Here is a 22,532-nt window from a genome sequence, read left to right as displayed (position 1 = left end):
GAATGATTAATTTCTTTTGAAGGGAGAGCACAAACATTTGTTCACATTCATTGCTCGGGTCTGCACGAAGGGAATACAGTAGATAATGTCAAGAAAATGGTGTCGACTGTGCGTCAAAAGGCAAGGGAGTTGGTCATAGATGGATCGAAAGTGTTTCTACGGATAAAGGATAAGCAGAAAAGAAAAGGTGCAGACTTGGCAAATTGGTTATTTATCGATACATTATATAGATTTAATTTCATTAATACTGTACATGTACAAAATCGGTTACTCTCTTTCCATTGTAATGTGCGAAAGATACTAACGGTATTGTGACTCCCCGATTATTTTCACTCTTAATGGTATTCCACAATTAAGTATATTTAGACGAATACTCTATAATGAAAAATATTTTGTACTTTTGAATGGCAGTGTGTTTCTCGTGGGAATCTTATCACAGTCATGAATTACTCTATCAAAATATTTTTTGCTTAACTGTCCCATTATTTCGTTTTAAAAAAACCAGAAATCGGGAATCTTATCACAGTGATGATGATACATTTACTCTATCAAAATATTTTTGCTAAATTGTCCCATTATTTGGTTTTTCTTCTCCAAAGAACCAGAAATCGGAAAAAAGAGGACAGGTACTAAGGAGAGGCAGCGTTTACTGGAGGAACTGGAACCGACACAGATTCTAAGGAACAGAGAAGTGCAGAAAGTAATAGATGGGCAAGGAATCAATAAAACGTTGGCTCAAAGTCGAGAAGAAAAATGTAACATCGTAATAGATGTGGTCGATCAGTTACCTGACGTGACAAGAGATGTTATATTGAATTCTGTGGGTGAACATGAGGAAAGTTGTGACGAAACAAATTACACCAAGACATCTTCCAATAAAAATCCAGGTATCATTTAGCTGTAGTACTACAACTGTAATTCGTCATTTTGTTACAAAGCACAAGATTTTATGTAATTAGAACACTCTTTGAAGTTGTTGCACAATGTACATGTAAAGAAATTGCAAAAGCTTCAGATTGCAGTGAGCTATCACGAGAAACCATATATTTAATTGTATCAAGTATTAGTGTTCGATAAGTATTTAAAAAAAATATTGCCTAGAAATGGAGTTTTGGGAAACAATACTTTCTACACTCATTGTATTGAGTTTATTACTATTTCAATACTCTCTAGCACTGTACAATATCGACAAGATAGGCATTGATTGAACCTCTATATTTAGGTTTCAATTAATATTGTAGAAACTTGTTTTTATTCCTTTTTTTAATTTTTTGATAATAACTACCATTTCAATTACATGTATATTCAAAATTGGTATGAAGCATCTTTGGGACAAGAAGGGCAAATTGTAAATTTCAATACTTCTGTACCCCCGAAGCCTTCGGGGCGGGCAAAAACTGCTAGAAATTGACCCTTTTCAAAACATTTCTTCTCTGTCTATGTATATCTGTAAGAAAAATTCAGAGTCGGAAAACTTTTACCATAAATGTAAATTTCATAATCTCCGGGATAGAGGTTCTGACTTGAACGTAGGGCCAAATATGACATACAGTATTCTTGTGTAAAACATTTAATTAAGTAACACTTTGTTTAATATCATTGATACTAAATTGAAACTAAATAAATCTTTAGAAGGAGCATGTAGCCTTTTACCAAATTTGTAAATTCTATGACCAGGGGTAGGAGTTTTGGTTCTAGATGGGGCTAAAATTATAATGATTTATTGTCTTTTTCATTTGAACGACTTCTTTTATTTGCTGATGCTGTATAAATTCTACATGCATATACTGCTCATTATTTTAATATTTTCATGCATATTTTAGGGAAAGAAGATTAATTAATTGATTGATGGTATCTTGTTTAACACCCCTCTCAAGAATCTTACACTCATATGGAGACATCACCATTACCGATGAAGGGCTGCAAAATTTAGGCCAATGCTCAGCGCTTATAGCTATTGAGCAGGGAGGGATCTTTATCGTGCCACACCTGCTGTGATACGGGACCTCGGTTTTTGCGATCTCATCCGAAGGACCGCCCCATTTAGTCGCCTCTCACGACAAACAAGGGGGTACTGGGGACCTATTGTAACCCGGATACCCACGGTATTTCTGTTTTGGAAAGACATCTTGTTTTATACTGCTGCTACATATTATAATTTAAATTATATATGCAAAATGGAAAAAGTGTTATAGATATAGTTCTTGGGGCAAGTGAGAATTTTAGCTAATATCAGCTAATAGTGTCCGATAAGGCCTGTGGGCCTCTTGTTTTAATCAAAATTCAACTAGAAGATTCAAACGTTTAAATGTTAGTAGTCGTGTATTTAAAAATACCTAACAATTACAAGATATCCCTTTGATGACAATTTTGATTTTACCAGTGACACTTCCGGATTTTGAAACGGTATCGGAGGAGATCTATTCATCCATAATCGACGAAACATTTGAAAAGATCCGCTATGTGCCCAGTCACATTAAGCAGAGATGCAGCAGTGCATCAGGAATGAAACAGAAAGAAAGGGCAAACACTTTACTGAATTATATCCAAGAGAACGCATTTCGTCGACAGATATTTATGATGGTTTGGCAAAAGCATGTGGAATGAAGAATTCGATGTAACAATATATGATATATTATGTATATATTTTATAGAGTGACAGAATTACTTATTTTTGCATTAAAGCTGACATGAATTAATAAATATAGTATAATTCTATATGTCCGCCATATTTCTTTGCTAATCCGCCATATTAGTTGGATATTCTATTGTTATATGTATCAGGGTTCGCATGGTATATAAGGGGACGAGTTGTGCTACGCTTCACTTCACATCAGTGTCTTCGATTTACCTGTGCGGGTAGCTTCGACAGGTAACACGTACATCTCCGATACTACTTTACAGGACACCAAGAAGAAATGAAATCACGTTTTGAAACACCATGCAGTGCTCAAAATTACAATAAACAAATCGTACAGTTGTAAATCGTTCTAAAAGCTTTGGATAAATAAATATAGAATGCCTTTCCTTTACTTGAATGTGCGTACATTTGCAATAAATACGTCAAAACTATACAAAAACGCAGAGAAATATTTCATCTATTATCTAGATCTATTGATGAAATGGAATAAGCAAAGGGTATAAAATCTATACCATTCACACTTACTTCAAGCAAAATCCAAATACATAAATGCTACTATACGTATAAAGAAGACATGGTCATGTATGCTCGCCATGAAAAAGCATCGAATGCGGATGACTATTTACCTGGGTCTACTCGTAATATCTGTATAGGACCGAAGATGTACGTGTACACCTGTCGAAAATACTCAAAGTAGTAGTAAAACTCCCTTTATTAGCATAATCCATGAAACAAAACGGTACACTCCATTTGTATTCCAACAGTAAACAACATTGTCCATTGTACAGACTGCGACACACTTAGCCCGTGCCGATCAGCTATCTTCAATCAGGGGAAGTATCAGAGTAGAATATTTACCCTGTATTGTGCATGAATCCTTATACCGTATGCTTTGCTTGTCAGAGTATTGCAGATTTATAAATCAGGAAATCTTTTAGGTACATAAATTGTTTGTGCATAGATAATTTGCATATACAACACTGCACGAGTGTATGAGAGAGAGAGAGAGAGAGAGAGAGAGAGAGAGAGAGAGAGATTCAAACGATGATCTTGTAATAATCGCGCTCTTATTAAGACAAATGCTAATTCGGCGTTTAATATATCTTATATATCTATGCCATTTTGCTTTATTACATTCTGCGTCGGATGCAAATTGTAGTAATGCAAAATGTAATAATTGAGTTTATCATATGCGTAGTTATCAAGCACATAGAATTTTTTTTTTATTTAAACATATTTTATTGAGAAACTCAACAGGATTGAGCAACAGGCATAGCCTATATATGTAGGCCCTCTCCCAAAAACAAAGGTCAAGTACAAAGGTACTTAGAATCAAGGGGAGGGGCCAAGAGTGTCTGTCCCCCACCTTTGATAACAATATTCAATTTTTTGTTATTTTGTTTGTTTGGTTTTTTTTTAATGTTTTCCGCCACACTCAACAATTTTTCAGTTATCTGGTGGCGCCCAGTTTTTGTTGGTGGAAGAGAGAAACCAGATACAATGTACCCGGGAAGAGACCACCGACCTTCCGAAAGTAAACTGGGAAACTTTCTCACTTACCGACACGAGCGGGTTTCGAACCCGCGCCGACAGAAGTGAGAGGCCGTTATTTTGTAATGCAAATAAAAATTATATTGGGTGACAACCCCCTCCCCACAAACTTGACCCCAGCTTGAAAGTTCTGATATAATAGTAGAAGATACACACCACCACAATTAAGAAAATGAAGATATTATGAGGCACTCGTAGTAGAGGACTCTAACCACCCCATCCCACCCCCAACGATGGAAGAAAATAAAGTGTAGGGGGAAATTATTGAGACAGTCAAAATAAAAGACTCTTGTAACCCTTTGCCCCCACATTAGGAATTTGAACATCGGATAAAACATCTTGGTTTGTTTGGGTTTTATGTTTTATTTTATTGATGTTTTCGTTCATCTTTTTAATTATTATTTTGAATGGCAAGAAATTTTAAAGAATCCAATTTTCCATTTTTTTCTTCCTGTTGTACCCCCCACCCCATGAAAAATGACGATACATGTCTGGTTATTACATGTACATTTTGCTTTTCAACACATGCATGCATACTAATTGTATGGTGTAGAATTGCACCCTTTGCCAAGTTTTACTTCATTTACACAGTGTAAGGAATGGTAAACCAAAATCACAAAACAAAATGCATAAAGGCCAAGATAGTTTTAAGCGTAGGAACTTCATTCACGAATACATAAATACATGTATTCAGAAAAATCGCATGCATGCATTGCAGGACTATAGCATATGTGTGTTTTAACGTTTCTGTAACATGCCATAATGATTATTTTCATTTCGGAGATCTGGCGCAATGGATATATTCTGAAAATAGACATACCGCTGTACGTCGAAATTTCAAATTCAAATGTATTCGATAAGATGTTAGTATTCATAAATCAGTAAAATTCGTGTTGAGGTTTTTTTTAATATGATACAGTGTCAATCCACTGTAATGCATTAGTAGGATATGCAAAAGGCAAGAGTATCAACATTTTCTAGTATCGATATCTATATGATCACGAAAAAACATTATAATTTATATCCGGATTCATATGCCGATTTAGATATCAATAAAAACAAAGCTGGATAGTTTGGGGGAGGGGGTTCAAATGAGTCTGATGAAATTAAAAGAAGGAACCCCACATTTGCATTCAAACTAGATGTACTTCAAAATGATTTTATTTCTGCTTTGACTGAAAGCATGATTCTAAATTCGGTAATGAATCTTGCATACAAAATAATCAATAGGGGAACACATAAATCTGAGCTCCTTTGGAATTTAATGAAATGCAGATATGCACCTTTCTTTCAACACGAATTGATGTTGTTTCAGGCACGTATACAGGGGGTTGGGGTGGGCAGGGAGGCTGGGCTGGTCTGCTCTCCCCACTTTTTTGGCAATTTACTTTTTTCGGTTATTCTAACATACAAAGTCAGTATTTTCTACATGCACAGTTCAAACTGATATTTTTTTTTTTTAATTTGTAATGAATTCAATTATAAGCATCAACTCCTGTAAGTTTTTAATATATTGTCAATAACAAATTTTTAAATAGCTGAAATTTTTTAATGCTTGTAAGCTTACCATTATATCAGTGATCAATTTTCTTTCCTTCTCTCTCTCTCTCTCTCTCTCTCGTCCAATCAACAGGGCCGTAAATTAACCTTCAATTTGGAGGAGGCAGGAAATTAGGCGGGGGTCTGGGGGCCGCCCAGGCCCCCAGACGCTGAGCACATTTTGTGCACACTGAACACGTTTCGTGCAAAATCCTTGATTCTAGGGCCTTCTAAGATGTTACTTGACTAACTCATTCTAAAAGAAAGATTTGGAATGCTTTTTAAGGGAGGTATCATGTTCTTAGTTATTGGAAACAACATAAATTCTAATGAACTTTAAATTTTAATTTTTTTTGGCTCAAAAGTTTGGAGGAGGCAGCTGCCTCCTCCGCCTCCATGTAATTTACGGCCCTGATCAATGAATATGGACATACGGAGACCGTAAATAATTATGTGGTTCCCAAAGAAACAATAAAACTATATTTTCGTTTATACATTTCCTTTTATATGTGTCTTTGTGTAATCAACTGTTTATTATGGATTGCAAATGTAATACCCGCATTTTTAAACAGACGTATATTTTCGATCATTATTCCCTTATTTGTATATCCAAGTTTGTATATGATCATCGATAAATTTTGAATTGAGCACGCAATATATCCAACCAGATGATCGGTGTATATGATTAGATTTCCGATTTTTATAAACTGCAAAACCTCGACCAGACAAGCATTCAATACAGGAAAAAATTTCGACTCTGACATCTCCCCCGATTGAATACACCCTATTTGGCACGGGTGAAGTGTGTCGCAGTCTGTATAATGGAATGAGAACTTGTTGTAAAGTTCTAACGAGATACAAATGGAGTTTATCATTTTGTTTCGTGGATTTATCAGAATAAAGAGAATCTAATATTTTCGGTAAGTGCACATCTCCGATACCTGTTGAATAGACGTCCGGATTTGATACGAGTTTTTTTTGGCGAATATGCCATGTGCATTACATATTATGCATATGGCATGGACCTGTATTTTGCAAGAATTGATATAAATAATCTATTTTATGCTCTTTGCTTATTCCATTCTATCAGTTTGTAATTGGCAAATGATTTCTCCGCATGTATTTCATAAGAAACTGCAAATACTTGCATGCACTTGCAAGTATGCAAGAAAAACTTCCTTTTTTTTTTTGCATCTTTTCTAAATTATCTAAACTTTCGGAATGTTGCATAGGTATACAATAAATATTTTGTAATTTTGAGCAAAGCATAATGTTTTAAAATGTTATTTTATTTGTTTCGCATTCCCTATATATTACTATCGGAGATGTGCACTGGTCGAGTCCACCTAGAAAAATCACTCAGGTGTGACAATCACATTTGGGGTATATACGGGTAGAGTAAATTAAGCTACCTGAGAGAAATATGGCGGATAAGATGAGAAAGGTGTACTTATTTATTAATTCATGTCAGCTTTAACTATTGCATCCAAAATTTAATGTTTGTATCTTACACAGTGCAACCATTTTGAACATTGTTATTTGTACATTATCCCGATAATTTACAGTGTATAAAATGTTTGTGGGATGGGGGTTTTATTTTAAAAAGATCGCATGCGGAAATCATTATCATATGTAATTTATTCATGCAAACAATTATAAAAACAAACAAAATAAAGCAAAAACAAAACAACAGCAACTTTAAATTCTGCAAAGAAATATAATTTCTGAATTTTCATTCAGTTCTTTTTCATCAATAATTAAGGTCATAGGATATCCAAGATTTTAGTCGCATCAAATGAAGTGAAATTTTGCTGTGTTTACTTGCGATTTTCTATTTTTTGTTCAAACAAGAATGTAAATCGGTCATTAATACATGAAATGTATGAAACGGGGTTAATATGATTTTTAGCAATATTAAAACATTAGAAATAGTTTTATAAAATTGTATAACAAATATTTTGGGGTGGATCTTATGTTCTAAAGTGTTGTTGATGCATATACTTGTGTATATTGTACATGTGCATGTATATACATATTAAACCATAGTGAACGAAATGTTACATATATCTGTGATATTGATAGTTTATTTTATATGAACATTGTTATTAGTAAATCAGATAAAACTCTCCATTTGCAGCTGGATTTTGATAAACAGATTTTTAAAAAACCCATATCACATGTCTGTACAGATTTCCATTGACATAATTTATGTGTTTGATTATTGAATATTTTAGCAATATTGCCAAGATTTATAGATCATACCTAATAAGGCAATTCTTCTATTTATGATCTCTAGAGATTATACTCATATACATGTATATTGCAGATATAGCTTGATTGAATATATGGTATTTGCCCAACTCGTAATTTTGTATTCCTTATCGGAGTTATGAGATTGATCACTGTTCGTTTTCTCCACCTTTCATTGAATGTATAATCATATTGACTGTAGATAATGTATATTTAATTCATTTTACTTTACTTTGAAATTCTGCATAATAATTACTTGTGCCAAATACTGTAAATACATGGAATACTATCAAATTCTTGAAGTTTATGTACGCATTGATGAACATATATCTAACATTTAATTTTGGTACTGCACATTTGCAATGAAAGATGCTATGTATCATGTTTCTGATTGATAAAAAAGTGAACAATTAGTTTTTTATGACCCAGTTTCTTGTAATGATGCATTCAGAATACATGCAACTTTTCTCAACATTATATCATTTTTCATGACGTTTCATGTACAATTCACTTCCATCTTAATTTCATAAAAAAAACTCGAAAAGGGTGTATTACCAGGTCTGCTCAAGAGTTAGATTGCTTTGATAATGTCTGGTTATGGTATGTAAAATGTAAAGTAAACTTTTATGCATTACAGAAAGTTGTATGCATATATGTGCATTACTAAGTTATTGTAGTAAAGACCGAAGGGGAAAAAATAAGTGGATCAATCGGAAATCGATATCGTAACCTTTGCATTTGCACATCTGCAACCACTGAACCAACCAGGCCTAATAGTGATATCAGTACAATGTCAACTTTAAACCTATTCAGGAAATATTACCACTATATAACATTTAAACTTGTTTTGGAAACCATAAATTTACAAAAACTATTTATTTCACAGTTTTCGAAAACAAAAAAGTCACATGTAACCTTAAGCCCCGATCCCATTGACACAATTTGGAGGTATGATTTATCATGAGTGCTGGCGAGTTATATCTCGCCAAATCATACACGAATTTGCGATTGTTTTTGATGATGGGGACATCAGTTTCGGCGTCTGCTTGAGTTCTCTTTCATACTGACACGATGTTAGAACGAACGACAGTTTCTTTTTAACACGAGTTTTAGACAACATCTGTACAATGTGTGTACAACATTTCTCCAGAATCGAAATTTTTCTACGAGAATATACAAGCTCATACTAGTCTAGTCGACATTTGCACAAGTTACTGAGAAGTTGTGACGATTGTGTTAAGGGAAATGTACAAATGTAGGCGACCTTTTATGACATAACTATAAATATTGGTAGTCGTTCAGTTTTGGATCATTCCTCTGTTGGCTCTTTTAGATTCAACATTATGTCCATGGCCCGTTAGAGGCTCAGAATACAGGCCAAAAATCGTGAATTTTTTGCAGCAGTTGAAGGAAGATGCTGCTGAAAATCATCTTGCGATCGCCCATGTTATGAAATACAGGGAAAGAAGAAAAAGAAGAGCTCACATAAGATACTGGGTTAGGCCTCAGACGAGGAGACTTTGACTCTGGCAGACAGTCATGAATTGTCTGAGGGTTTAACCCAAATCTAACAGAAACTTTCAGAGAAGTTGAAAACGTAGAACACTTGGTGCTGAAATGCCCTAAAACCTGGTTTAAAACTTGTCATTACTCTTCGGTGTATGGCTTACGGCGAGGACTGCTGCCCGGGTCTTATATACGGCTTCAAAGTGGCACACAACACTATATGTCTCTTTATAGCAGAATTTTACCAGGCTATCATCCAGGCGTACAGTGATGAAGTGATATCGTGTACTATAATTCGAGACGAATGGCGGGAAGTTGCACAGCAGTTTGAAGCTTGTTGGAACTTCCAATATGCCATTGGAGCAATAGACGGAAAACAGGTTCCGAATAAGTGGATTTCTTTATTACAACTACAGAAAGATTTTTTTTTATCGTGATGCTTGGAGTTGTTAATGTAGACTAGGAATTTTTCTGGGTAGACATTTTGGCTAATGGCTGAAGATCAGATGCACATTTGTTACATTCTTGTGAATTGAAGGAAGTAATCTACAGTAGGAAGATAAAATTTACAGATCGTGTGCCTCTTCCTCAAGATAGGGCTCACGGCGGGTGTGACCGGTCGACAGGGGATGCTTACTCTTCCTAGGTACCTGATCCCGCCACTGGAAATGTCCAGGGGTCCAAATTTGCCATACTCTTGATTTTATATTCTTTGCAAGAGTTATGAAATTCCAACTTCCCCTTCAAAAGATGACATTCTTTAAAACCATGGTTTAGTTTTAAACACATTTAATATCCCAGTCAATGGGACAAATGGATATGAGTAACCGTACCGATACTGGATTGGTAACAACCCTTACAAACTTAGATACATTGCTGAATCCAGTAAATGTTCTACCCAGTCCCTTTGTTTGCTCCTCACAAAAATATTAACTACTGTGAAGGAGAAAATTCAAACGAATTGTGCCACAACCCATGCCAGGATTGGTATAAATCAAATGTTGATTCTAAAATATTCCCCAAAAAATATTGAATCGAAAAACTGTTTGCTAATCAATATCGAAACATGACTTTTCAACACTTTACACAACCACTCCTCATGATAAACTAGACTTTTTGACATAAAGTTGCTTCTTTAACAAAAACTTCATATTTTGTGATCGGTCATTCAAAAATTCCATTGTTAAACACCACTCTGATTCTATGCACAACTACTCTGAAGTCGACATTAAGGTTAATCGATCCTCGTGTGATGTCATAGGTTTTTGCAAAAATCTTTATCAAATTAAACTTTGCGCATGAAAGAAATATATCTTCATAGGAATTTTATTTACTACATAAAATAAAAAAATTGGTAAACTATTGATATTGAAAAAGTGTATATTTTCCATAGATAATCAATTCTTTATAATTAAAAAAATGTTGTCAAGGGCAATAACTCCTATGCTGGTATTTCTCCTACTCCATGTCTATTATGCATGATTTCCCTAATATCCACAATTAATTTATACATATTTATGAATTAACAGTTTTCTTAAACTGTTGACATTTAAAATTTGTCATTTCAACAAAATTTTATCTATTTCAATTCTTCTGTACAACGAAAATGTGTGATTTTCTGATGTTAACATATACTTCCGTTTTTTTAATGTCTGACATCTTTAAAAATGTGGCAACATACACATTTGCTATGGTTATGGTTTAAATTTAACTATATTGAATGGAAATTAATACAGTTTTTGCACTTTTAACCATTATTATTGATAAGTCACATGAGGATCGATGGACCTTAAAAAGATGCCGAAGTTCCTCATTCACATATTATTGCAGTCTTTGGTGATCATATCTTCCAACAATGTTTAAATTCCCATGGGTACGAATTGTGCTACTTTATTTACTGACCTTACGAGACAGAACTTATTCAAAAGCTTCTACATAAGAAGAAAAAATCTCTTGCTTTGGCGTTCAACTCAACATTTAGATATTTCGACGACGTTTTATTTATTAACAATAATCATTTTAATTCATATGTCGATTCGATCTCGAAATAAAAGACACCACAGAGTCTCCCACATGTGTTTAATACTTGCATGTTTTATTGAACATAGATGTCAACGACAAACAACTCAACTTTATGACAAACGGGATGACGTCAGGTTCTCGATCGTCAACTTCCCGTATTCATGTAGCAATATTCCATTATCACCTGCATATGGTGCTTTTGTCTATCAACTGCTTCAATATGCAAGAGCTTGTTCTGTGTATGGTCTGTTTTTAAATCGAGGCACGCTATTCACAAATAATTTGATGTTACAGAGGTTTCAACAGTCTCATTTACAGTAGCAACAACCGCGCTCGCTAGATGGCGCGTCATGTTCTATTTTTATTTCTACTGGAAAAGTGGGACGAGGTTCCACCCTGTTTTTTACGGGCTAGTATGGATAAACCTAGAGCCTACGAATGATGTGAAGTTGATCATTCGGATCTAAAATAGCTATATTTAGCGTATCTCACGTGATTAGGCACACTCCAGAAAATCCCTTTGAGATTGAAGCGGTGAAATACACAACAAAGAGTGACATATTAATCATTTTTATGCATAAATAAATCATACTGAGGTCTAACATGGACGATAATTGCCCGTGTTCATATAGTATTTGATTGATTTCAATATCCAAGGAAAGATAACTCTCAATATTAACGTACACACAACGTAACGGAAGTTTACAATAATACAATGTTTATACATCACATGTGAGTGAATCTTTATTTTCATCAGAATCTTTTTCATCACACTCACAGACCAGGTCCCCATACCCCTACCAGTGTCAATCTGTGACTGATAGTAGTGCAGTATTTAATTTGATATAGTCTAGGGTAGAGGAAATTCGAGATATAGTGACATTTCTTCCTCACTGAATTAGCTGGATTTTAGTGTTTAAAGAAAAGTGGAATATGGGGGGGGGGAGGGGGGGGGCTAAAATGCTATTTGCCAAATTTTCAACAATATTAATTACAAGGCAAGACAAATTTAAAAGGGGTCATAAGCTACAGATGGTACAATTTTCACTTGCAAGTTGCAGTGCCTGTAGTTACACTTAGTGACTTACTTACAGATAAATAAAGTAAATTACAGACGAATATTTTATTTATCTATTATTTCATTTCATTTTTTTAATATATCATGGTTTGTACTTGAAGAGCCATTGCATTGCAGGGACATTATTGGTGTTACAACAAAAATCTGATCATTTCAGTTTTTAAATTTCTGAATTCTGAAAAAATAAAAATACTTAAATAATCAACATTTCAACCATTCATTTTCAGACAGATTCTGATACCACTCAGCCCCCAGACTGGCCAGAGAGTTAATCTGCTTCTGTCATTTCTGATGCAACTCAGCCCCCAGACTAGCTGCAGAACTGTAGTTCTCTGAAAAAATATTTTGACATAACAGAGATATATAAATACCCATCATTTCATGACGTGATACGCATGTAGCTCAAAATCTCATATGCTAAGAGTTCTAAAATGGCGTGCATTAAATGCAGTCAACCATTTGAAACAAGGAAAACAGGTTTTAAAAGAAAGTTGGTATCAAAGTTACCTACTCCTTTGATTAAACTTAATGACATTTTGGACAAGAAAATTACTCTGCCATTAACCCCGTCTAGTAAATTTATCTGTAATGATTGTGCCTCTCTGACTAAGCATTTATAAGCATGATACTGCCAAATGTTCTAGCAACATTGCTACAGCTACAAAACCGGTTAAGTCCTCACAAGCACAAAGCTAAAAGAAAATTTAGCTTCACACCACTAAAACTTGTGAAGAGGAAATGTTTGACCTCAACTCCATTGAAGTCTTCAAAGCACTTCAATTTAAAGAAGGAAGGTTTTAAAGAGCAGGTGTACAAGTACATCATGGACTCTCACTATGAATATCCATACCGACTTCTTTTAAGAAAAAGCAAAACTGCTAGGGATGCATTGGTGAGAGTTTTGAAACTTTCCATAAAGAAAGAAGTGAAAAGTGTCAATATTCCATCACTCAAGAGGCCAACCAATCTGAAGTCATTCGAAACGTTTAGCTGGGACAGTGCAATGCATGAAGCATCTTGTGGGATGTCTCTCTTGACAGGGGTTTTGCAAGGTGCACTGTCATGTCGCCGAGCTAAAAATGCTGAAATGTAAGTTGTAAAATCACATGCACATTATTAAATTGAATGTAAATCCAGTAAGCAAGAGTCATTATTAGTTCGTTGTACTGTCAATATATTATGTTTGACATATGTGTAATATTTAGTGAAAATTATATTTTTCCTTGCTTACTTTGGATTCAATTTAAAGTTTTTTTGCATATATATCAATTATAACAATAGACTTTTGCAAAGAGATTAATTCAGGAGAAGTTACGTAGCACTAAAATAGATATACATCATGAATACATGAACATAATTTCTATAATAAACATTACAGAAATGACATGGGAAAACTTGGCTCTTTGGTTCCAGTTCTTGGTTTTATTTTGGGAACCATTCTCTACCTCCATAAACCCCAGCAGTACAACTTCTTACAAACCATTATTTCCATTGAAATGTACAGGTCGGGTTGCAGTCAAAAGGTAAAAATTAAAATATTGAAGCCTCCGTTTTCTTTTCACAATATGATAAGCCAACTTTACAATTTAAAGAATTTTCTCGTGAATCTGAGGCAATATCAAAATTGTCACCTTGCATTGCAGCTTTTCCGATGGTTCCAAAAGTTAGGTAGGAGCAAAGGAGTGAAAGGAACACGAATAGCAGCTGATAAAATATGCAGCGAATTCGATCAGAAAATTGTGTTATGGAAGAATAAAATACAGGTGAATGAATAATATTCTGTCCATTCCCAAACTCTTGAATAGTACATGTACATGCATTGTAAATCTGTCATGCACCTATATCTCAATTCAATTCTGTACTGAGATACTGGCAGTTGTAAATCCCTGTACTGCCCTTAATAGACATAAATTAAAACATTATTAACATATACCACCAAGCTATTTATTAACATTGGGTGAAAAGCCTATAATTGTGTAACAGGAAGGGAGAAAAATACAACAGACCAGACCGGGATTCGAACCCGGGCTCCCTGAATCTCTAGTCAGGTACTCTACCAACTGAGCTATCTAGACACCGGCGATCGAATCCGGGTGACCGCTACAATTGTAATGTCAATCAAAACGTATCCACATGTCATATATTTTAAACTTCTCTTGTATGAAATTTGTTTAGTCATTTTACTTACACATGAAAATATAAAAATTATGCTCCCACAAGTGCATACCTTCCTCATTAGATGTAGTAAATAATTAAGCTGAACAGAGCAAAATGTATAGTACAGGTGATCATTGTCAGAAATCGACCATTTACATGTCCATTATGAATACTCTTGTGTATACATTCTTGAATTATTCCGTTGGTACCATAAATAGGTGGAGCTTGGAATGCCTGAACCTCCTCAGCAACCATTGAACGTGGACTTTGAAAGTTCAGATACAGACAGCTCACATAACTCCCTAGCTTCCTCTGGTTCTGAGATTACAAACCAAGATTCCTCTGATGTAGACTTCAGTAGTGAAGATGAAAGTGATATAGTACCTCTACCATTTGATGATTCCCTCCTTGATGAACCAGAGGCGGATGAACAAAGTACATACATATTACACCAATTGCATCACTAAAAGTAGATATAATTACCTTGGACCTGTGAAATTTAAATCCAACTGTGCAACTTTATTACAATTTAATTACTTTCATAAATATCGCTTCATATAGGTTAGCAACTGTACATATTTTACTTCCATTTTCCTTTTACCTCAAATCTAAATAATTGCAGATGCTTGCCTTGAATTATATACAGTTTATGTATTTATATCCTACAGATCCAGGGTATTCTGTTTGCTGGGACAATATTCAGAAGCTGAGTATGACTCGCCACCACCTCCGGCATGAAAATAAGATGATGTTCTGGGCCTTGTGCTTCGCTGCTAAAAACCATATATCCTTTCGTGACTTGGATACAGTAGATAATACATTCTCTGTAACAGATATAGGACTGCAAGTGAGACGTTTTTCTTAAGTTATTTATTTTTATCCATTAGAAACTTGAAATAAATTTCAATATAAACTAAATGTAGTAGATGCACACAAGTTCAATGTGATTTACAAATCAATTGCAAATCATTTCAGAACTACCTACCCTCTGATACAGACTGGAGAATACTGAGGAGTAGAATGGAGCATCTTGTACAGAAAATAGTCCAGGTTTACTTCCCCCAGTTCAGTGAAATGGATGTTAAAGATACTCCTCATCAGTACACACAACAGTCTAAAAAAAAGTCTGAAATAGTGAGTATATACATGTATATCATTTATAATATGTGTGCACACATATATACCTATAATTTTTCACAGATATATAGCAAACTGCAGTGCATTTAAAGTGCATGTACCGATCATCAGTTTCTGTTCAGCTTTTCATAAAAACAAGGTTTTTTACTCAGGTGACCTATTGCAAATGGTCTGCGTCTGTCGTTGTATGTTGTCTGTTAAGAACGTCCTCCCAGAAAGTACTGGGTCAATCTTGACCAAATTTGGTATGTAGCATTTGTAGGTGAAGGAGACCGGAAATTGTAAATTTCATGACTCCCACCCCACCCCACCCCAAGGGGCTTTAATTTTGGGGTACAAACTGTAAAATTGGTGTATTTCTTTACGAATCTTCTTCTTTACTTATGGGCATCTAGCAGAGAAAGTGAGTATATAGTAATGATGAGCAAGGAAGCTTCTAACAAAATTGTAAATTGCATGATCCCTGGGGTAGGGGTTCTAACCCCAGGGTGGGGCCAAACTTACAATATACTGTTTACATGTAAAACACTTAAATAAGATCTCCTTTAGTGCTATGGATACTAAATTGAAACTAAATGGATATTGAGAAAGAGCAAGTAGTCCTTTACCAGAATTGTAAATGTGATGGTCCCAAGGGTAGGGTTTTTGGTATAAGGGTGTGGCCAAACTTAGTATATAGTATTTATGTATAAGTTTGCTGATACTGTATGAAATCTAAATGCATAATTAGGAATAGCTAAAAAGGATGTACAAAAAATGGTGTATTTCACAACCCAGAGTTTTGACTCTAAGGTGGGTCCAAATTAGTCATATCTTTCAATGTTTTAATATTAATACACTTATTATATTATGTAAAACCTTTCATCAGTGTATGCACTTTTGAGGGCATTGAAGTTTTAAGAATACATCTAGTTTTATACTGTTGCTGAACATTAGAATTTAGCTTAGATAATCAGAACAGGAATTTTATTCTAGATTTCATAGTCCTTGGGAGTAGTGATACTTTTTGACTAGTACTCAGGTGTTTTATAAGGCCTGTGGGCCTCTTGTTGAAATTTAAACATCATTATTAATCAATCTACAAATGTAATTAAAATTAGCTGTTTTGAATCTGCTCCCACTTTTCAAACATGCATTTGAGAAGCAGTAGCAGATTCAAAACAGCTAATAATTTTAATTAGATTGATTATTAATGTGAATAGCATATTGGTCCTTATACATAATTAAGTGCTATTTCCTGATTAGGTGAATCTGGGAGTTCTTCAGGAGAATCCATCTACTGCCCATGGAGTACTGGAGATTCTCAAGTACTTACACAAGTATGTGCCAATTGGACAAGACAGAAATCCTTACCAAATTCTTTGCCATGGTGATCAGCTGAATGTGGAAAGGATGGTTGAGGCAAAAGTATCTATGGCCTTCAGTGAGGATGCAGAAGATCAACTCACTGGTCTTGTCCCACGTCCTCAGGGGTTTCACAAAAGGTGCATCATCCTGCAGGATTCCATGAACATGCTCTTCAGTGGCAGCACTGTGGGTGACAAGGGTTCGTTATGCCATATAAAAAACAAGTTCACCTTTCGAAGTGTTAAGAAAAAAATATCTGATTGTGTAAATTCAGTAGTGGATTTTTTCAATTTTGTGACTGAAGGTTGTGTGTGCTTGATAATTTGCAAGCTACTAAATATCAAGAACATTGATGAGTTGTCAAATCTTGTACCTGATGATTCAGCTGTCTTGGCCCCTGATAGACACACAGTCAATCCAGGAAGTAGTAGTCGGTGAAGCAGCAGAGGATGTCCAGTACCACGACGATACAATCATCTACTGGGACAACAATCAGATATTGGAGGATACGCTGCCATATCATGAGGACTCTGACAATGACTTTGGTAATGAAATGTCTATTTTAATTTTTTTTTTATATGAATTCAACTATAAAGGATATATGTGACTATATGTAATTATTGAATAATTGATGAACCTGTCGCAGCACACCAGGAAAGTGGAGACTCAGTCTATCAGTACAGCCGTATCATGTTGTGGCGCGGACTTCTCCATATGACCCAGACACATGCAGAACGCACCAACAAGGGAGACCATATCATTTCAGATTGGAGAATGGACATGGTTCAATTCTGGAATCATAACCACAACAAATACCTGATTTTAGGCCATCGCCTCCTTGGAGGTAAATGTTTTGTTCTGTTTGGTTGTATATTGTCTTACATACAATTTTTAAAAGTGTTTACTCATGTACAGATGTCATTCAGAGGTCATGGCAGTGAGTTTGTTTTTAAACATGCTTATGCCTACTGTGACCTGCTTCTAAAGTCATATCTAAATGACCCAATTACTTACTGAAAGAGTAGTATCTATCTATGTTAAGCAGGTTAGGTTTGATACAGCAATGTGATCCAGATTCGAACCCAGTATTTTCAGTTATAATATGACATGGCAAGTGGTGGCATGTAAAGTAATGATTGATATATACTGCTACAAAAGATATATATATATATATATATATATATATATATATATATATATATATATGGCAATGTTTGTTTCACATGTGTCAGTGGGTGTTTACCTCCCAGATTAAGAAATGAAGTCATCTGGAATAGCACTGCTAATCTGACTGGAAAACCTGGACACAATATAGCCCTGGATCTTGTGAATGAATTCCTGAATAATGAATTCAAATGTAAGTGCACATGTACATTAACACAATAATAGCCAATTACTTCATGAAAGAACATTATAAATTTTAAAGTATTTGGGTTTTAATGTACATTACAGCAAACCTGAAGAATTGTCATGGGCAATACACAGATGCGCAGGTGTCAAGATGCAGCCATCAAGTAGGGAGTGTTGGCAAGTCTATTGAAGACATTTTCCAATCTGATATAATTCAGGATTATATCCCCAAGGCAACGACAACAGATGGTTCCTCTAAACCTAAAATTAAGAAATTTATTGATGAATACAGTGGAGAGAATTTGTTTGAAGATGTTGGTGAAAGACATCACACAGGATTTGAAAATTTTGAGCACAAAATAGGGGTGAACAATCCAGAAAAGTTAAAAGCGAGGATGCAAAAATATGGTAAAAGTTTGGAAAATGAGGAATACATATTCAAAAACATATAATTTTGAGATCAAACACAGTCAATATGCAGGTGGGGTTAATTAGATATATACGTTGTACGTACATGTACAAATCTTATGTTCTTGAACAAGGACAGCAGCTACGACAAATGTGACAGCATTGGCATCTTGGACATTTACACTCCTCACATTTCAGTTGACAATCACTTGCAACAGGTACAGACTGTGCTGAACTGTATCCAATGAAGTGATGGAGGATAGATTTCCTAAAACAAGTCACCTCGGATTTGTCCAGAGATCTACACAATTCCTTCATGTCGTCAGATGCTTGAAGTATGGACCCAGGGGTTAAAAAGTATAGTGCTTTTGCACTACGTCCATCTTGCCCTACTCTTCCAACTTCCTGCTAATAATCCATTATGGAGTCACAGGCTCCCCAGTGGATCACAGTATCAATATCAGAGATATTGATACCCATTCCAAAGGCTATAATACATATGACCAGTCGAATAACACTACCTGACTTTGAGATTTCCTGATGAATGTAGTCTAAGTCTTTGTTGGCCATTCCTGCATGGTACAAAGCAACATGGCTGTTGTGGTGAAGCTTAATGTGGTTTAAGTATGCATGTTCTCTAAGGTACCCTAAAATATCTCTATACAGCTGACCACCTCGATCCAAGCTCCTGCATTGAACATGCATGTGATGACTCATTACAATTTACAAAGTAGGCATTGTATATGATTTTGTTTAATTCAAAATTTGTGAAGAGTAAAAGTGAGACAGTGAAGAAATATATAGAGGTAGATGAAATGATAAGAAACAAAATGATAGGACAATAGCTGGATCCCTGATCAAAGCCATGTTTAATTATTTACTTTTACTTCCAAATATTGAAATTGTAGTTACATAATGTTCAACTTGCAAAATGACTTATTAAGCAATACCTTTTTTTGTGATGACATTTTTTTTCATATACTGGGCTGGACTGATGCCGTGTGATGAAAATGCATATATCGCTATGAATCTATTACCTGACACAAAGCAGTGTTTTCCTGGCAGCTATTCCTTTCTGTTTAATATCATCAAACAGCCAATGGAGTTCTTCAAAAATGTCTTTTCCTCTCTTGTATTCAAGGTAAATACATGGCCTATCAATTAAATCACAATGTTAGATCTGTTTAAGTAAAACTGTTTCTGAGAGAGAGAAAATTCCATATGCATTCTAAAATATTTCCAAACTATGGGTGGAAAGATTGGCAAACATGTGCTGTAGATAGAAAAAGGTGTTCAGTAGAATATACATATCGTCAACAGTCACCTATTGTTAACATGTTATTGTTTCAGAGTTGTATAGTTGCGAACAACCAGAACACACAAACATATTATATATATATATAATTATCTTAAAATGTTATACTGTTATGCTTCAAAACAGCTACAACCTTAAAAATTCTTTCAAGTATTTATCAGTAAGATTGGTCTTAATTGTAGAGCAAACGTAAAGAATAATTCTAAACGACAACTTTATCTGACTTATTACCTGTCTGGAGATGCTGTTAACATTTTCATATTAGGAAGATGTATTTTTCCAGTAATATGCTGTAGAATGTTTGGTGTGCAAGTTGCTGTCAGTAGTAAAAATGGTGTAGTTGGAAAGTGGGAGCGCAGCTCTCCAAGTCTTGAAAAGGTCGGTCGAAAAGTATCACCCCTGTAAACATTACATTCATTCACAACATGACAAAACTTTAAATCAGCTAGTACTTATTAAAAATAAAATTCAATTTCTTTAATAACCTTTCCATATTAAAATAAATCTTACCATGATGCCAATATGTGTGCCTCATCTATAGTAATCAAAGCAACTCTCTCCTTATATACACCTGAGTTCAATATTATATCCCTCCATGAATCAAAATTCAGCAGGATCTCGGGTGACATATAGAGAATGGAATAGTTTCCTGCGCTTATTCCTATATATGATATTATGTGTGTTTTAATTTGTGCATGCATTAGTTTGAAAATTGCAAACTGCAGAGTCTATACATTTCTTTGGACATTACCTTCAACCACATCAGGAGACATTTCATCCCTGCCCTTCATAACAGCTGCAGCTATACCATGTTTAGAAGCATGTTTATATTGATCTAGCATTAGACTTTTCAAAGGAGAAATCACAATACAAATATGTCTGACAGAAGAATCCTGTACATCTAGTATTAATGGAGGTAATACAAAGCATATACTTTTTCCAAACCCCGTGGGAAAAACACCCACAGTGTGCTTCTTTTGTAGCACACTCTCAATGACAGATATTTGTTCCGCCTTTAAATCAAATTCAAAATGAAAGCGATGCTTGATTCTTTCATAAAAAAATTTGTCGGATGGATGCCGCCATATTGTTAGATTATGTAAACAGTTGAGTAAAACGTCATACACAATTTTTTCCTACAGGTCTTTCTAGGGTACATGTTTTGGAAGATGGGTAAAATGAAAAAAATGAGAGAAAGTATGTGTAATTATTCAATCTAGTAATTGGTTAATACCTGAAAAAAAAAACAAGATAAACACAGATAATATGTTGTCATCGTTTATTTGCTACAACAGAGATCGAAACCGGTGTCGAGCGCGGTTTGTTGTGAAGTAAACACGTGGAATGTCGGTCAGGTTGTTTTCCTTGTACCACGTGACTATTCAACGAGAGTTTGTCAGTAGGTCAAGATGGCCGTCAGAAGGCAACAATTTCAAAACATTGACATTCCGAAGACGCGGAGGACGATTTAAAGCCGTGCACAGGTAAATAAAGTGATCTGAATTGTAGAAAAAAGTATACAGAATCGATAAAAATTGTGCTCAGAGCGTAAGTCTCTAGATGATTCGAGCTATAATGCTTGAAGCATGCGCAGAAAAACGTGCGCCGTAAATCGAAGGTTTTTATAGGGGGTGGAACTGTAGCTCTCTGTTATGTCAAAATATTTTTTCAGAGAGCTACAGTTCTGCAGCTACCCCCAGACTGGCCAGAGAGTCCAGTGTTTCGGTAAATTCTGATACTGATACAACTCAGCTTCTCTCCCCCTATATATATATCTACCACTTTCTATTGCACGTTCATATGAACAATGGAACAGATAAAGGCATAACATACAATTACCGACTCCCCAGGCTCCAGCCCCCTTGAACATGCAACAGTCTAATTAATTAGACTCAATATGTATTGGAGTTGACGAAAAAAGAAAAATTCCCCTTTAAACTTAAAGTTAGTCGTATCGAGGCACTCAATCCCGAATGGCAATTCAGTAACAGTTCGTGTGGTCCAGGTTTCACCATTTACTGCATCAAGGGAATCTGTAGCGAGCCTTCATCTGTTGCGAACCTATGAAAGAAAAGGAAACAGCAGAACAGAGAAAATATAGATGTAAAAAGGGGTCGGGTGGGTGGGTGGGTGCTTCGGTTGGAAATTGTCTAATGAATGGGTTCTATCTCAGGGAGTACGAAGTATGGCGTAGAGCATACAAAGTAACTCGTACACGAACAGCAGATAAG

At 35.1% G+C, this 22,532-nt stretch overlaps 4 protein-coding genes and 1 long non-coding RNA gene across 5 annotated transcripts in view; 3 read left to right on the top strand and 2 right to left on the bottom strand.

The window, feature by feature from the left end:
* Positions 1-7,888, top strand: part of LOC125651212 (uncharacterized) — a 33,519-nt gene extending 25,631 nt beyond the window's left edge. Inside the window, exons 19-21 of the mRNA XM_056165880.1 lie at positions 23-187; positions 600-887; positions 2,384-7,888. Coding sequence (XP_056021855.1) covers positions 23-187; positions 600-887; positions 2,384-2,607 — 677 coding nt within the window. The 3' untranslated portion in view covers positions 2,608-7,888. The remainder of the gene's footprint in view (positions 1-22; positions 188-599; positions 888-2,383) is intronic.
* Positions 7,889-12,843: 4,955 nt separating this feature from the next.
* Positions 12,844-15,211, top strand: LOC125651213 (uncharacterized). Its single transcript, XM_056166054.1, has 2 exons — positions 12,844-14,350; positions 14,963-15,211. The coding sequence occupies exons 1-2, from the start codon at positions 13,973-13,975 to the stop codon at positions 15,209-15,211; spliced, it is 627 nt and encodes a 208-aa protein (XP_056022029.1). The 5' UTR covers positions 12,844-13,972.
* Positions 15,212-15,421: 210 nt separating this feature from the next.
* Positions 15,422-18,009, top strand: LOC130054866 (uncharacterized). Its single transcript, XM_056165884.1, has 4 exons — positions 15,422-15,591; positions 15,720-15,878; positions 17,127-17,773; positions 17,875-18,009. Exons 1-3 carry the CDS (start codon positions 15,457-15,459, stop codon positions 17,664-17,666), a joined length of 834 nt encoding a protein of 277 aa, XP_056021859.1. The 5' UTR covers positions 15,422-15,456; the 3' UTR covers positions 17,667-17,773; positions 17,875-18,009.
* Positions 15,432-19,351, bottom strand: LOC125649247 (uncharacterized). Its single transcript, XR_007360630.2, has 8 exons — positions 19,093-19,351; positions 18,686-18,839; positions 18,472-18,566; positions 17,866-18,019; positions 17,602-17,705; positions 17,235-17,412; positions 15,730-15,858; positions 15,432-15,568 (listed from the first exon to the last, which is right to left on the bottom strand). It is a non-coding gene; the product is annotated as an uncharacterized LOC125649247 (long non-coding RNA).
* Positions 19,352-19,394: 43 nt separating this feature from the next.
* On the bottom strand, positions 19,395-21,413 carry LOC130054867 (probable ATP-dependent DNA helicase RecS). Its single transcript, XM_056165885.1, has 4 exons — positions 20,812-21,413; positions 20,533-20,700; positions 20,024-20,140; positions 19,395-19,674 (listed from the first exon to the last, which is right to left on the bottom strand). The coding sequence occupies exons 1-4, from the start codon at positions 21,000-21,002 to the stop codon at positions 19,395-19,397; spliced, it is 756 nt and encodes a 251-aa protein (XP_056021860.1). The 5' UTR covers positions 21,003-21,413.
* Positions 21,414-22,532: the final 1,119 nt, after the last annotated feature.

This window comes from Ostrea edulis, chromosome 5 (genome assembly GCF_947568905.1).
Source record: "Ostrea edulis chromosome 5, xbOstEdul1.1, whole genome shotgun sequence".
NCBI lineage: Eukaryota > Metazoa > Mollusca > Bivalvia > Ostreida > Ostreidae > Ostrea > Ostrea edulis.
This window is presented reverse-complemented; position numbering and strand designations above follow the sequence as displayed.

Coding starts and splice junctions, on each gene's coding strand:
- LOC130054866 (XM_056165884.1), top strand. CDS start 15,457: ATGACTCGCCACCACCTCCGGCATGAAAATAAGATGATGTTCTGGGCC. Junction 15,592..15,719: donor TAACAGATATAGGACTGCAA/GTGAGACGTTTT, acceptor AAATCATTTCAG/AACTACCTACCCTCTGATAC. Junction 15,879..17,126: donor CTAAAAAAAAGTCTGAAATA/GTGAGTATATAC, acceptor TTTCCTGATTAG/GTGAATCTGGGAGTTCTTCA.
- LOC125651213 (XM_056166054.1), top strand. CDS start 13,973: ATGGGAAAACTTGGCTCTTTGGTTCCAGTTCTTGGTTTTATTTTGGGA. Junction 14,351..14,962: donor TATGGAAGAATAAAATACAG/GTGAATGAATAA, acceptor TACCATAAATAG/GTGGAGCTTGGAATGCCTGA.
- LOC130054867 (XM_056165885.1), bottom strand. CDS start 21,002: ATGCATGCACAAATTAAAACACACATAATATCATATATAGGAATAAGC. Junction 20,701..20,811: donor GCACACATATTGGCATCATG/GTAAGATTTATT, acceptor TAATGTTTACAG/GGGTGATACTTTTCGACCGA. Junction 19,675..20,023: donor AAAACACTGCTTTGTGTCAG/GTAATAGATTCA, acceptor TGTTCAATGCAG/GAGCTTGGATCGAGGTGGTC.